Source organism: Herpailurus yagouaroundi, unplaced genomic scaffold (assembly GCF_014898765.1).
Source record: "Herpailurus yagouaroundi ecotype Mexico unplaced genomic scaffold, PumYag 163, whole genome shotgun sequence".
In the NCBI taxonomy this organism is placed as follows: Eukaryota; Metazoa; Chordata; class Mammalia; order Carnivora; family Felidae; genus Herpailurus; species Herpailurus yagouaroundi.
Genome location: NW_024412404.1, coordinates 47,856,019 through 47,872,002, shown reverse-complemented (window position 1 = coordinate 47,872,002; position 15,984 = coordinate 47,856,019). Strand labels below are relative to the sequence as shown.

The window sequence follows — 15,984 nt, the reverse complement described above, 5'->3', positions numbered from 1 at the left end:
TCTCAGGGTTGATCTCAGGGTTGAGAGTTCAAGCCCCACACTGGGCCTAGAGCTTACTTAAAAAATAAATTAGGGGTGCCTGGGTGGCTCAGTCGGTTGTGTGTCCGACTTCGGTTCAGGTCAGTATCTCATGGTTTGTGAGTTTGAGCCCTGTGTCAGGCTCTGTGCTGACAGCTCAGCGCCTGAAGCCTGCTTCAGATTCTATGTGTGTGTCTCTCTCTCTCTGCCTCTCTCCTGCTTGTGCTCTGTCTCTCAAAAATGAATAAATGTTGGGGTGCCTGGGTGGCTCAGTCGGTTAAGCGTCCGACTTCGGCTCAGGTCATGATCTCACGGTCCGTGAGTTCGAGTCCCGCATCGGGCTCTGTGCTGACAGCTTGGAGCCTGGAGCCTGTTTCAGATTCTGTGTCTCCCTCTCTCTTTGACCCTCCCCCGTTCATGCTCTGTCTCTCTCTGTCTCAAAAATAAATAAACGTTAAAAAAAATTAAAAAAAAAATAAATTAAAAAAACTATTTTTAAATAAATTAAGTTTTTTTTTTTTAAATAAAACTACTTCCGTAACTAGATTAAGCAGTCTGAAAGTTTTTAAAATGACATTTTCCTTGGAATGTCTCTCATTGTCCCCAACGCTGAAAATCAAAAAGGAAAATAAAGCCTCTTGTATCTTAATCAAAGATATAGAGATACCTTGTCTTCCAGGAGTCATGGCGAAGGTTTAAGGGCTGGTTCTTAACCTAAAGGATAATATCACCATAGGCCATTCCTGCTTTGCTGGTATTCATCAATTTCTTCATTCTTGGGGTGATTTGTTGAAAAACAAGAAGTCTCCCAAATCAAAAGTTAACATTTTATCCCAAATCTATACCCCATCTTCTATCAAAACATGAATTCACAATGGATGGGCTTACAATCCCAACTAAAAAAACCTCACAAAAAATGTACCCTGGAGCCACATTGGGTCTGGCACACATCTGTCACTAATTTTAGAAATCTGAATTTTTATGGGTGAAATAAATGCTAGCACCTCCTTTTCATTTTCTGTAAGCTTTAGTCTCATTATCTACAAAATGAAAATAACATCTACTTGGTTGGGATGTTGGGAAAGCCAAATTAGTACACAAAAAGCACTTAGCATAATTTTTGATAACAGAAGGCATTAAAAAAGAGAGATGTTATCAATTACCTCCCCAGTCAAAACATGCCAATTATTGAAGGAAGCATTTTATCTCCACTCACGGGAATGAAGAGTAATTTTTACCATGGTTTCTGAGACATCACTTCAAAAATTGTTTCATCGTGTTCACCACAGGCATTAGAGTCCTTGCTGGTGGTGTTTTTATTGGTGAAATGGGTCTTGCTATGACAAAACGTTGAGAATAGTCTAGTGAGGAGAATGATAAGCAACAAAGGAACCGTCTCCTCTTCTAAGTTCTGGGTATTTCACAACAAACATGGTGCCTACAGACTAAAGCGAGGGAAGTTAAAACTCAAAGGACTAGAAACATAGTGGATTGTTAGGTCTATTACACCCTCTAGTGGCCAAAAAGAAGATTGTTCTTTTAAAAATCTTGGTTTGGTCAAGATAGCAACTGGATGCGTATGTATCACCTTTGAGTTTAAAAAATAACCAGCTTGCCTTTATGTGCTTTTTACCTTTGCATTTACTCCATGCTGAACGAAAATACTAAGCACTAGAGGACAAGGCACAGGCAGCACACCTCTCATCCTAAATCAATTCTCAAATGTAACTAGAGTTAATCGTCTTTGTTGCTTTATGGAAGGGAATTTTGAAATGTGTACCTTTCTAAAGCAGCAATTTTTCACCACAGGGTTATTTACAAGCCAAGGTAATAATTAAATATGCCCAAGACTATGAATCTATTCTTCTCTGCCCAAACCCTTCATTTTTATAATGGGTAATTATAGTAAAAACTTCAATTAACCAGAACCCTCAATTAACATGATTTCCCTTCTTGCACTCTATTTTTAGAACAAAGTGGAAAAAAAATCACAAGAAGTCGTTCATGTGAAGGACTGGGTTTGAAAATCTTCTAGGATGAATTATATACTAAGTAGGAAAAAACCCACATTCACACTGTGATAACCAATATATAGGAGACCCATCTATCTATAGATCATCAAGAGCTGGAAGGGAATAGCTTTATTTTATTTTGAATGTTAATGTGCTGGAATTATAACCTATTTTCTGTTTTTTTTTTTTTTTTTTTTTTTTTACTGTCACATTGTTGCATAAATAAAAGGCAAAGAGAAGGGTAATGTATAAACTCAGCATATGTTCTGCAACATTTTCTATTCTATGTCCACAAATCTGAACAGGAGAACTGAGACAGAATCAGACCTAAGTCCTTCAAAGGTCTTTAAATCCCAGAGACACAGTTAAGGTCACCTTACACTATTGAGACAAAATATAGGTCATTGGGGAACATTTCTTCTACCATGAGAGCTGACATAAGAAGCATTTTTAGATAGTGAATTTTAAACTAATTTGAAAATAAATTTACCAGGACATCACTTATTCAGAAGCAACAGTCCTACTCAAAATCTCACCATAGTAAAAAAAAAAATTCCACATTCCACAAAGGAATTCAGGCTAAGCAACCACCCCTGAATTGAAAGGTCATGATGCCAAATCCATCTATTTAAAATACTGTTTATTTGTGATTTAACATTAATTAGCATTACATCTAAGAGCAATATCAGATAACATTTATACATTTTCCACAGGACACAGAGGTTCAATGGCTCATTCTTTATGCCAAAGCAAGTAAATAGAGGCATTAGCAAAAGGTGCAAATAGTTCACTGTTGCGTTTAAAAAATATTTATGCACATTGCATTCATTTAAGATATATATATATTTAAAAAGTTATGGAAAAGCATAGTTCACAGGTTACTGTTTCTACATACGTTGTAATACAACATAAATGATGTAGAACATAAAAAAAAAAAATCCTCAAATACAGAAGTAAGCAACTGAAAGTTTCTGCTAAGAGATTAAAACACCGATTCCAGTAGTTAGTGAGATCCAGAATGAAATTTCCAGGCTCCGTTTCAGCTTTGCATCATCGTACACATACGGCCAAACAGAACCAGCTGCTCCAGAACGCACTGTCATGTGTAATGTGATTTTGACACGCCAACTCATCCTCCAGAAACACTTTGGATTATTTTCACCCACTGACCATTTCGGATCATCGATTTTACATTGATTTGTGACATCACTTCGGTGAAGGGGAGAAAACTATATTAAGTCTAGGTTTAAATTTGTATTTACATTAGAAAGAAAGTTAACTGAAATAAGGGGAGAAATTTTTGTAAAAATCAAGAAGTGGTAGGTTTTCTCGTTGGGGGATCAGACCCACTGATTTCTTCTAGTGCTGCTTCTAAAGATACAGAAGTTAAAAGGAAACCAAGAAACACGATGATTTTGGCAGAGAAGCAGAATTTTAGAAATCTGGGACATGTTCCAAATAAACCTATGCTTCAAATCCTATCGTGACTGTGGGTCTTCATCAAACTAGAATTCTTGGCATGACACCGCTTTTGTTCCCTTCATTTTTCACTTTCTCTCTTCCTTTTCATTTGTTTCCCTCATGAGACCATCTTCATTCATTAGCAATACTAAGAGAAAAATACATTATAAGGTTCAAATGTGAATCTAGTTATACCTTGAAATGCTTTAATCTCCTTTAGATACCAAGTGCCTGGATTCTTGAATTAGATTTAAGCATACTTAGTACGAAGCAGCTTCAAATATGCTCTACTGTTATATGATTGGCTAATATGCTTATGATGCTTTTATATTGAATGGTATACAAACATCTCAACATACAAAAATCGTTTTTGCCAGAGTTAAACTAAATAACCCATGTACGTGTACAAAATCCCCTTTGTTGAAAAATAAGGGGCTTTCTCAACTAATAAAAAAGGAAGTTTTCAAAAATTATAGTTTACTAAAATGATTTTTTTTTTTTGGCAAAGAAAGTTACTTCAGGTGAGGAAGTTTTATACTATGAATAAAATTCCAGATGAATCTTTTCTTAAATTTTTTTTTAAAAAAATTCTGTGCCAGTGTATACTAATGCTATAGATTCTTAGAAGCTTTTAAAGCGTTCTGTTAATGCCCACTGAAACAATGGGAACCCAAAAGGTACAGTCAATAATCGCGGTAAAAAATTATAATCTGATTACCCAGTGAAGCAGGTGTTGAGAAATAAAAATTCTCTCGCTTGTGCACTGGTATTTCGTTTCCAACAGATATTATGGAGAAGGCCTGAAGTAATTCAGACAGATATCTGTTTGTGGTGAATTATAGTAATACTTCATGAGGGCAGAGCTAACTAAAACTAGCAATTATTCAAAAATTCAAAACCTTTTTTGGAGATACAAAATGAGAGATGAATTTGAAGTTCTTTTCATAATATGTTTTTCTTTTAGTAAAATCCCTTTCCAGTTCTTAAAGTCCAGTTTGCTACATACCCCCAGTCTTCTCTACCACTGCATATTAATTATCAACTTAAGTGTGGTATTTAAATGTGCAATGTCACATTGTAATAATAATAATTATAAAAAGAGTTAAGTTAGGCTTCAACTTTCTCCTTTTTTTTGTTCTTTTTCAGAAAAGAAGGAGTACGGAATTTCTTCTTTTTCTTGGATGGCGATTTTGAAGGGGAGCCGTCAGGTGACAGGACTTCTTCAATTTTTTCTGGAGACTTAATGGTAATCTCGATGTTCTCTATGGTCGTGCTTGTGGTTAATCTACTCACTCGCTTCGCAAGCTCATCTTCAACATCATGCGTATCATCCTTGCCATTCACCACCATGACGGGCACCTCCATGGAGATGAAGCTCTTGGAAAATAGCTCATGGTTTTCTACAAAAGGGGAGGGTTGGGTTGTTGTTGTTTTTTTTGGTTATTTTACATAGTTAACATCTTGGCTTTATTTTACAAAACTGAACTGATTTATGTAGCAACGTACTAAGGCATTACTTAAGTTTCAGTAAAGACAAATCATTACCTTAACATACTATGGATCTATTAGCATGAAGCTAGATTTTTCTTAAATAATATAAAGGGGAAGAGGTCAAAGTTGTTAGACCAAAGCATGAAGGCTAGATAAGTCTGGTTTGATGATCTGACAGTTGCATTGTAAATCAAGTCAGTATAAACAAGGAAGACAACATGTATTTTTCTTGAATTTGGCAATCAAAACTGGAAAGATTTCATGCTCCTGATTGGAAGATGTAGGACAAACCACTTTTAATTTCACAAATTCTTAAGAACTACCAGTTGCCAAAATCCAGATTAAGGTAAGTCAACATAAACACTGAACAACACCAGCACACCACTTGGTGAAAAAATATATAAAATTATTGGGAGCTTTAGGTAAAATCCATGGCAAACTCATTGCAATCGGGTGTTCAATTTCCTTACGTGAAGACAAACGACAGAGGACAAACTCTTAAGACTAACTCAGTGAACGCTATGGGAAGTTACAGTGAATACCTTCTAATTTTTCAGGGATATTTTGCGGTGACTGAGTTTGAGACTGAATTTGTGAAACAGATGAAGCGTCATCTGAGAGTAATTCCTGCTCAGCATCTGTTGGACGAGAGTTTAGTTAAAAGCCATGCAAAACAAAGAAGCATAAGGTTTCGGGAAGGTTAGTGCATACGTCAAACGCCTGCAGACACATGATAAACTCTTCAGCAGTGAGCTAAGTATACTAACGGCTACCCCACGGATCGATAACTGCGCATTAAGAGGAGGTGAATGTGCGAACACTTCTGACTCTGCTAACAGTAACTTTATATACGTGCTTAGTAAGGAAGCATGGCTACAGGCAGCCCAGGCAAATAATACGTAAGCATTTAGCTTTTGCTAGAGTGTTAGAAAACCAAAATATATTGAGCAGCCGGGTGAAAAGAATTAGGACACCTCACCAATGATGCTGCGTTCATGAGGCAGAATGCCTCCAAATTTTCAAACAATATCCAATTAGTGATTTCTGTCAGAGCAGTATTAGTGAGCTAATTCAGAAAGCCATAATGAATGTGGAAGAAACTATTTATAAAAAAAAAAAAAAAATAGAAGCTGATGGTTCTAGAGTGCAATATTTGTTACCTGGCATCTTTAGGCTTTCAAAAAATAACAGATTAAAGAGGGACATTTTACAAAATAGAAAAATAGAGAAAGTCTCTAACCTTAGGTTAGAATAAACAAATCCAATAATATCACTTAGAATATTTAATGTCGTCAGGATGACTCCCTTTTGTGACACAGGCACTAACACACTGATAAAAACTGTTCCCGGGATGATCCAGATGTCAATTCTTTCCACATGATAGCTAATGTGGACAAACATTTTTAACCATTGGTTCTGTTCTGCTTTGGGAAAAAATTTCCACTGTATGTTGTAGATGCTCTAAAGCAGAGGCTCTTGCCCTCTTGTGGGGTCACAGATTTCTTGTCCCTTACCCTGAATGCCCTCTTTCCCCAAATGTATATCATACAAAATTAAGCACTCATTTTTCAGATGGTTCATGAACTGTTTGGAGCTTATCCAAAGATGCAAAATCAAGAACCCCTGCTATAGGGGCGCCTGGGTGGTGCAGTTGGTTAAGCGTCCAACTTCAGCCAGGTCACGATCTCGCGGTCTGAGTTCGAGCCCCGTGTCGGGCTCTGGGCTGATGGCTCAGAGCCTGGAGCCTGTTTCTGATTCTGTGTCTCCCTCTCTCTCTGCCCCTCCCCCGTTCATGCTCTGTCTCTCTCTGTCCCAAAAATAAATAAACGTTGAAAAAAAAAAATTTAAAAAAGGGGCGCCTGGGTGGCGCAGTCGGTTAAGCAGCCGACTTCAGTCAGGTCACGATCTCGCGGTCCGTGAGTTCGAGCCCCGCGTCGGGCTTTGGGCTGATGGCTCAGAGCCTGGAGCCTGTTTCCGGTTCTGTGTCTCCCTCTCTCTCTGCCCCTCCCCTGTTCATGCTCTGTCTCTCTCTGTCCCAAAAAAATAAATAAACGTTAAAAAAAAAATTTTTAAAAAAATAAAAAATAAAAAAAGAACCCCTGCTATAAAGAATTTCTTATTCTTGAGAAAAAGGGAGTTAGTATTTAATTAGCTGGGGTTTCATTAACAATTTTTCAACGGAATCCTTACTTAGGGTTCTGAAGTCAGAAAAACTCAACCTCACTAGAGGGCCCATGTACTTAATTAAAGAAAGTCACATCAAAATTCTGGCAGTTTTCTTTATATTTTGATTTCAAGATTATATATTGGCACCTTGTGGCACCCAAAAAGTATAAAAGTCACATAATATACATACTCTGTCATGTTTAAATCTATTACTGTATCTGTATTTATTTTAGTAAAGTAATACTTTACTTATCTGTGGATTTCATTTTACTATGGAAGACTTTTTGCTAGTGATCAGATTGCTTTCTGAGAAAAACTTTTCTCTACATGTTGACATACGTGAACTACAGTGGCTCTTCGCATTTTAGCTCCACCTACACTCAGTAAGGTCTGGGAGAGATGACAGGGAACAATCAATTGTCAAAGGAACATTTTAAAAAAACAACAACACTGACTGCCTTCTATCATCCAACTCAAGGTGTTCTGCTGTTGGTAGCATGGTTATCAGGCTTAATCTAAAAATGAACGAACCTTCCAGGCCTTGCTGTTTACGCTCGATTGTCTTCTTATACTCTTCAAGCTCGCCTTCTGTGAGATGACTGAAGGGGTTGGGAGGAGCTGGTGGGGCCTGATCGTCATCTTCAAATTGCATGGTCTTGCAAAGAAAAACATCGACAGATCGGAAGCTTATTCTTCAGAACTGGTTAAGAGGGCACAAAACAGAGCTGAGGGCTCCCAGGATGATAGTGGGAGACAGGCTGGAGACTGAAGAATTCTCCAGATAAATTAAACGGCCTCAGATAAAAGAACTACAGATATTGACATCTGGGGACTCCGCAGAGAGACGACCCATCAGCCTACAGTGAAGCTCACCGATTGCCAAGCTCTGCCCACACCCGGAGCATCGGACTGGCTTTTCAGTGTCCCATTCTTAAATATAAACAGACTACCAGGCATTACCGGGTATTACCTGAGGAAAGCTTCCGCCATGGAAGTGAGAGACCAGAACAAGAGAGAACTCAGAAGAAACAAGGACAATAAAAGCAGCTGAAGAAACTTTAAAATCGATTCCCTCAGAGCAATAAGAGAAAATACTGTATCCATGAAAGACTAGGATGTTATTTAAAAAACAAACATTCAGGGAATAAGGAGTCTTAAACAATTTTTAAAAATATATCAAAATAGAAAATTAAATAGAAGCATTAGAAAATAAAGTCAAACAAATCTCCCAGAAAGTAGGATAAAAAGACAAAGAAATGGAAAGTGAGAAACAGCATACCCTGACAGAAAAAGAAATTGGGAGGGAAAAAAATTATTGAAGAAATACATTTAAAAAATGCCCAGAGGGGCATGTGGGTGGCTCAGTCGGTTAAGCATCCGACTCTTGGTTTCAGCTCAGGTCATGATCTCATGGTCTGTGAGTTCAAGCCCCAGTCGGGGCTGACAGTGAGAAGCTTGCTTGGGATTCTCTCTCTGCCCCTCCCCTGCTCCCTCTGTCTCTCTAAAATAAATGAATGAATGAATGAGTGAACGAATGAATAAATTAAAAAAAAAAAATGCCCAGAACTGAAGAATAGGACTTGGCAGATTGCAAAGGGTTACTAAATGCAGAGAAATACAAAGAAAGGCTAAAAGAAACCTACTACAGGGGCTCCTGGGTGGCTCAGTCGGTTAAGTGCCTGACTTCAGTCCAAGTCATGATCTCACGGTTCGTGAGTTCGAGCCCTGTGCTGCAGAGCCTGGAGCCTGCTTCAGATTTTGTGTCTCCCTCTATCTCTGCCCCTCTCCTGCTTACACTCTGTCTCTCTCTCTCTCTCTCAAAAAATAAATAAAAAATTTAAAAAATTAAAAAAAAAAGAAACCTACTACAAAGCACAGCATTATAAAATTTCAGAACAGCAGGAATGCAGAAAAGGTGTAAAAGAATAAAAAAGAGCCCTATACAAAGTTACATGAATCACAGTGCTCTCTTCCTTCTCATCAGTAACAGGGGACAACAGAGTGATGTTTTCCATATCTGTGAGGTAAATGATTTCTAAACTAGAATTCTATGTCTATTATTTAAACATTTCAAGGTAGAATACAGGATTTCAGGCAGTTACCTCCTATGTGTCCTTTCTCAGAAAGCTATTAGAGGATATGCTCAATGATAGAGGGGGAAATCAAGAAACTGGAAGACTCAAGGCAGGAAACAGGAGACAGTACAGAGGCAAGAGGCAGAGGAATCCCCAGGATGAGCCTGTGCAACTGGCCTGAAAGTCACCAGTCCAGATCTGGGCTGGAATGACAGAGCAATGAGAGATTAGCTGTTACCCTTGAATCTTTGTAAAGTAATATTAAGAAGGACTTTATAGTTCTTCCCAAACTTTTAAGCCAATGTACCCAAAACACTAAGCCAATGAAAAACGGAGGCAATTATTAACTCTAGGGGGAGAAAAGTTGTATAAGAAAGGAAATGTAATCATGGGATACTACCTGGCTGAGCAGTAAACATTTAATAATATAAACACCGAAAGCTGATTTAACAAAGAAATTGTAATACAATCTTTCCCCAACATTTTCTCATCTCTGAAATCTGAACTCATCCAATAATTGATGGCTTCCTACAATTATAATGGTCAGGGTTTTTTCTCTTTTAGGGATCTACAAAATAATGGTACTTCTTGGAGTTGATGACATAGACTCAAAGTCAGTTGAGGTCTAAAATTGATAGGCGAAGAAAAAGCAGAACAAAGAAGCTCTTTAGAAACATGAAGGTAAATGCTAGAAGAAAGTCCTTGCCCCTGGAAATTGGGAGCTGACGTGACATTTTAAGCGTTGCAATTACTTGACTCTTTAACTTGTGCTTATATTAACATTAGTAAAAATAAATACTCATATTTAAAAAGCAAAGAAATTAGTGTGGTAGATGAAAACCCAAGAGCATGTGGCTTCATGGACTTACAGAAGGGGGCTTGTCCACAACAATTCCAGCAAGCAACTGCGACTGTGGTCCAGCTGTTTTCAAGTCATACCGGTTTTGTTCTCGAATCTGAATCAAAACACAGGAACGAGTTCTTGGGGGCGACTATGCAGACAGATGATTTTTACTCTTTTACTCTCTTTTCCCACAGGCTTGCTCTTTGACCACCCAGAGCCTCTTTCTTCCTGCCTCCACAAAGCCCTCTCCTACCATCCCAACAACTCACATTCATCTCCTCCACTCTTCCTAATGTATGATTTCCTATTGTCTTACGTGGTTGGAGAATTACCTTTTCCACTAACACTAGGGCTCACTTTCACTGATATAGCAGCAGTATGTGTACTACCTCTTCCCCACGGAGCCCGCTTGCCAGTGACTAGCACAGAGCTGGAGGTGTTCAATACAGGCTAACATTATACTGAGTTTCAGGGCGTCTGGTGGCTCAGCCGGTTGAGCGTCTGACTCAATTTCAGCACAGGTCATGATCTTGCGGTTTGTGAGACTGAGCCCCACGTTGAGCTCTGTGATGACAGTGTGGCGCCTGCTTGGGATTCTCTATCTCCCCCCTCTTTGCCTCTCCCTCACTTGCACATGCACGTTTTCCCTCTCTCTCTCAAAATAAATGCACTCATAAAAAAAATTATACTGCATTTCAAATTCTTCTGTATTCATACCCCGAGCTTGGTATTAATCAGATTTAATCACATAAAACAGTATAAAAATGACTCCCTTGGCCACAGATGACTACATCTTACCTTATTTCTCTTTTCTAGTACCTCATTCGGGTTTGTGTTTAAAGGAACAAATTGATTTGGATCTTCAATTTTGATAGGTGTTCCACTACTAACTTTAGAAGAGTCCTCTGCTCTCAACCACTAAAAAATAAAAAATTTTCTAGAATGAGGCTTTGTGTTAAGGAAATATGGTAGGTTTTTGGTAACTGTTTATTGTTTATTGACTCAAGGAGAGGGAGCACACACTGCCAATATTTTAAAGAATTTCACTAAGCAGTATTTAGTGGTCAATTACTGTATGTCTCATACTAGTTAGAAAAAGGCTCATGATCAGCACTCAAAAGATGTGATTACTATTTGCATGAATACTCGCCTAGATGGCTATTTAAGTTTTCTTAATCTCTTAATCAGAGTCTGATCTCTTATTAACTCACGTTTAGAGCTGTGGCCTGCACTGAAGTTTTATCAGCTGATGATGGCTAAGTCACCAAAAAGGACTCAAGGAATCTCTTCAGATTTAGTTTTCCAGACTTCATTTTTCTATTTTTGGGTGCCAGGAAAGGCCAATCCCCTGACCAGCATTTTACACAGAGGGTAATCTGGTAGTAATCCATAATAGAACTACAGGGATGGAAAAGCCTTATATAATTTTTCTCCTTTATCCTTTATTATATCCTTTAAAGAAGACGAATATTCATCAAGATCAACAATGGCTGGCCATCAGTCTCCACCAATAAAATCAATTCTGGGAAATTTAGGAGATTAATTCTGTTCTTTTACTAGGAGATAAGAAATCTTATAAGCAGGGAAAAACACTTTGATGTCTAGGCACTTCCACAGTGAATGTTACTGATTTATGTGAGAGGATGAACCGATTTTGAGTATCTACAGAATATTTGGTGATCAGCACTCTAAAACTAAACCAAATCTGAAGCAAAATGTTGAAAAATATAAGACAATCCATTTCTCACTCTTCAAGATTTTGCCTAAGCATAACTGTGCAGTAATTCATGAAACTCTGGAACCATCATGTGTCGATAACCTTTATGGTTCTGATTCACTGGTACAATATAAACTGCAAAGCAGTACCAAGTAGTGGATTAAGAACTGGGCTCCAGAGTCACTGTATGCATTCAAATCTTGCCTTTACTATTCATAAATGATTAGTTAATCCCTCTGTGCCTCAGTTTTCACATCTATGAAATGGGAGAAAAACCACATCCTCTCCATGTTAAGAGTATTAAATGAGATAATTCATTTAAGTCACAGAAAACAAAGTATCTTGTACAAAGTTTATACCTGATAAATGACAGGTTAGTAGTATTATATTCAGCTTTCCCAACATTTTTAACATAGAACATTCAATTCATATAAGTAACTAGGCAAAATATTTAGTAGAGGCAAACCACATAAAATAGCAACATACTGTGATTTTGGTCCTGGGACTGGTTTCCCCATTCCGAGACTCCTCAGGCACATTCACTTTCATGTAAGTATTTGGTGAGTTCAGCCATCTTGTTTTTTCACGCTGCTGTCTCTGTGCCATGTATTTGAGAGGAGAGAGTGGCACTGTGTCATCCTCAAAGGAAAAAGCGGTCACAGTTGCTGGGATTTCCACGTCACTCTTGTGCCTAGGCTTCTCTCGAATGAGAGGATGCCTATAAGCATAGCCTGTTCTATACCCCTAAGGGAGCAAAAAAACCACATTTGAAATGATCAAACATGCACCAAACACAGCATCTGGACTCTTAATTCTTTAAACAAGTGATCAGAAAGACTCCTTTGTTGAAAAACAAAGACGAAAATATCTGTCAAACCTCATGTAACCTCCATTTATAACACTAGGGTTGAAATTAAGCAAATTTCAAGATCTGGTGAAAACAGATTCCAGCTGACAATGTGATTTCCACTCACACAACTGTTCCTGACAAAGGTAATTTCAAAACTGCTGACCAGAAAATTTTCCTAGCTATTTTCCAGCTTTCTGGAAGCAAAATCTCAGTGCTCATTTAAATCTTTGTTCCTCAGTCTTAAGGCAATCTTCTTCTGACCCTTAGTGGAAGAGGGTAAAATCTAAAGTAAGATGACACTTAAATAAATAAATGTAAACCAAAAAAGAAAGAAAGAAAAAAAAAAGGGGCGCCTGGGAGGCTCAGTCGGTTAAGCGTCCGACTTCAGCTCAGGTCATGATCTCACAGCTCGTGAGTTCGAGCCCCGCGTCAGGCTCTGTGCTGACAGCTCGGAGCCCGGAGCCTGCTTCGGATTCTGTGTCTCCCTCTCCCTCTGCCCCTCCCCCACTTGTGCCCTGTCTTGCTCTATCAAAAATAAATAAATGTAAAAAATAAAATAAATAAAGATGACACTTGCATGTTTCACTGTTTGATTCTTAAAAATGTGGTAAAATTACACTGGAATGCCTCCCTAGAGTCAAACTCAGCTCCCAGAGGTATAAGCATGTTCCCAGACCAAAGGGAGATGGAAGCGTTTGCTCTTGAATCTGCAGACATGAAATCCAAGTTTACGTTCAATTTTTCACCTACCAAATTATCCAGAGTCCTCATCAGCCCTTCAAACTCAATCTCGCCAACCTTCCATTTTTGATGGGAGCCCATATTCACTCCTCCTCCTCCATCTGTTGCTATAGCATGAGTGAAAGACTTATACTTCTGAAGATCCAGCACAAGCAGATTGTCTACTCCACCTGCCCCTGCTAATGCCTGCACCTGTAATCGATGGCAAAATATAGAGGCACAAGACTGTAAAAGATTATAATGAATATTTTACCTTTAAAAAGGCAGGATTTCACTTCAGCAAACACCTATTTAACTTGTCCAGGCTCCTAACAACAGGAATAAGGCAATACACTTGTAAAAATGGGCAGCTGAAGTATCTTTTCCATTGATCTGAAAAAGATACCTTCCAGGATTCTGATCTTCCCTGATGGAAAACACATTTAGAGCCATTCCTTTTAACATATTTCAAGAAACTGAATTCTCTTGCCAAATTTTAAAGTTATCTTGCAGTTTTCCCTTGGCTATCCTTTTTTTTTTATAGTTTTATTTTTTTTTTTTTTGCTGAAAGTTATAATTTTAAAGAAATATAGACACTACACTGTGAAGTTAAGGATATTTAGGCAGAAGCAGCTCATTATCTTAATTTCATCAAGCTTTTCACAGCTTCGTTTAAGAAGGGACTGCTAGAGCAACAACAACAAAAAAGTTGGTTGTTAGACATTAAAACTGACAGAAAAGATTTTTCCCCTTTATTGTGGCCCTCTAATAAATTAAGATTATTACCATTTGCTTCAAGAGAATTTTCTTGAAGAGGGAAATTAGGTCTGTTAAAAATACATTCAGCTTCTCTGAGGAAAAGAGTAGTTAATAAATAGCCAACCTATTATAATAAGGTTGAGGCTGTGAAATTGTTGGAAACTGCAGGAGTTCATAAAACTTCTGGCCCTGCTCCTTGCGCTTTTTATAAAAGTGGCTACATCTGATCTTTGATGACGGACGGTTGCCTCTGTTTCTAATTAGTGTGACCACAACCACTACAGGGTAAAAACAGAGACAATTACAATTAAGCAGGATTATGGGGAAAACGATGTTTATGAGGCTCTCAGATTTGTGTGTGCGCGTCTGTATGTGAATTTTAATTTTTTCCTCTTTTCAATTCAAGAGATAACTGAGTTGACCCTTTTTATTCAAGTAAAGCAGATCTCTTAAAAGACAAAACAAGGGGCGCCTGGGTGGCGCAGTCGGTTGAGCGTCCGACTTCAGCCAGGTTACGATCTCGCGGTCCGTGAGTTCGAGCCCCGCGTCGGGCTCTGGGCTGATGGCTCAGAGCCTGGAGCCTGTTTCCGATTCTGTGTCTCCCTCTCTCTCTGCCCCTCCCCCGTTCATGCTCGGTCTCTCTCTGTCCCAAAAATAAATAAACGTTGAAAAAAAAATTTTAAAAGACAAAACAAAAAGCCACCAACCAATAGGACTTTGAAAATAAATAATACAAAACCCAATACAACAAGAAAACAAGTGTGTGGGGGGATAATGTTTCCTACCTGAATCTCACAGGCTCTCTGCACATTAAATATATAATGAAAAGCCTCCTCAATCGTTTCTCCAAGGGCTACCACACCATGATTTCTGAGTACCAGCACCTAAAATAGAATCACAAAGCAATCACTTTAAAATAACTGGCATAGCTCACACTGTTTTTCATCAACAGCAACGGCAACAAAAATAGCTCCTTCGATAGGAACTCTACTGCATACCTTACAACTTGGCCCCAGAACTTTCTGTAGTTGAATTCTCTCCTCCTGTTCATCAAGTGACCCTTGGTAGTCATAATAGGCGACATCTCCCAGGAAGAGGGACTCTTGAGAAATTGGAAGGATCCCACACTTCATGGAGGATACCTATTTGATTGGGCCCATGTTAAAATAACATATTTAGTTACTAGTTACACTCTCCTAAGAACTGGATTCTTTAGTCAGCTCAGGAAGCACTGGCCTAATTCACCGAGTCCACCATTCCAACCCCTCTCTCACTTTAGCTCTTCACTTCTTCCAGAAAGAAAAAAGAAGGAAAAAAAAAAAAAAAAAAGGACTTAGGGGATAGAACTCAATTTAAACGTTGTGCCAAATATTATGAAAGAAACTTTACTCCAAAGAGCTCAGCACCCAATTATTAGCTGATTAGTGAAAAATGCAAATGCTATCTCTCTAGTTGTTTCCTACAATGTCAGCATTTGGTCCAAAGGAAATTTTGCTTTCTGGGTATGCAGAGGATTAATATTTTCAGTATACTACACTTCCCAGAGTCATTGCTGGTTTTAGCCTTCAGCAACTTACAGCTGCTGTTGCCAGGGTATGGGTGTGTATCACACACTTAACATCAGGACGTGTTGAATAGATCGCAGCATGGGGACTGAAGCCTGTGTGGTCAATTTTCAAGTTAGTACTTCCCTGATCAACCACTTCTCCTATGATATTGACTTTCACCTGGAAAAAATCAGAGAGACATATTTAATTGGTACACATATATCAAAGTTTGCCTGTGGTCCACAAACCAAACCAGGGGAGGGGGCCAACTTTTTTTTGTCAAAGGCCAAATAGTCAAAATTTTAGACTTTGTGGGCCTCTGAT

General features: G+C 38.4%; 1 protein-coding gene across 7 annotated transcripts in view; it reads right to left on the bottom strand.

Annotated features, from left to right (window-relative positions):
* Window positions 1–2,653: 2,653 nt before the first annotated feature.
* ADD3 (adducin 3) overlaps window positions 2,654–15,984 on the bottom strand; it is a 127,173-nt gene continuing 113,842 nt past the window's right edge. For 6 of the 7 annotated variants that reach the window (XM_040486386.1, XM_040486389.1, XM_040486387.1 and 3 more), the window contains 10 exons: window positions 15,691–15,840; window positions 15,112–15,255; window positions 14,899–14,997; window positions 13,385–13,567; window positions 12,271–12,528; window positions 10,866–10,985; window positions 10,093–10,179; window positions 7,680–7,803; window positions 5,525–5,620; window positions 2,654–4,891 (listed from right to left, as the gene is read on the bottom strand). In XM_040486386.1, the coding sequence (XP_040342320.1) occupies window positions 4,599–4,891; window positions 5,525–5,620; window positions 7,680–7,803; window positions 10,093–10,179; window positions 10,866–10,985; window positions 12,271–12,528; window positions 13,385–13,567; window positions 14,899–14,997; window positions 15,112–15,255; window positions 15,691–15,840 (1,554 nt within the window). In that variant the 3' untranslated portion in view covers window positions 2,654–4,598. The remainder of the gene's footprint in view (window positions 4,892–5,524; window positions 5,621–7,679; window positions 7,804–10,092; window positions 10,180–10,865; window positions 10,986–12,270; window positions 12,529–13,384; window positions 13,568–14,898; window positions 14,998–15,111; window positions 15,256–15,690; window positions 15,841–15,984) is intronic. The other variant, XM_040486391.1, reaches the window with a different exon arrangement.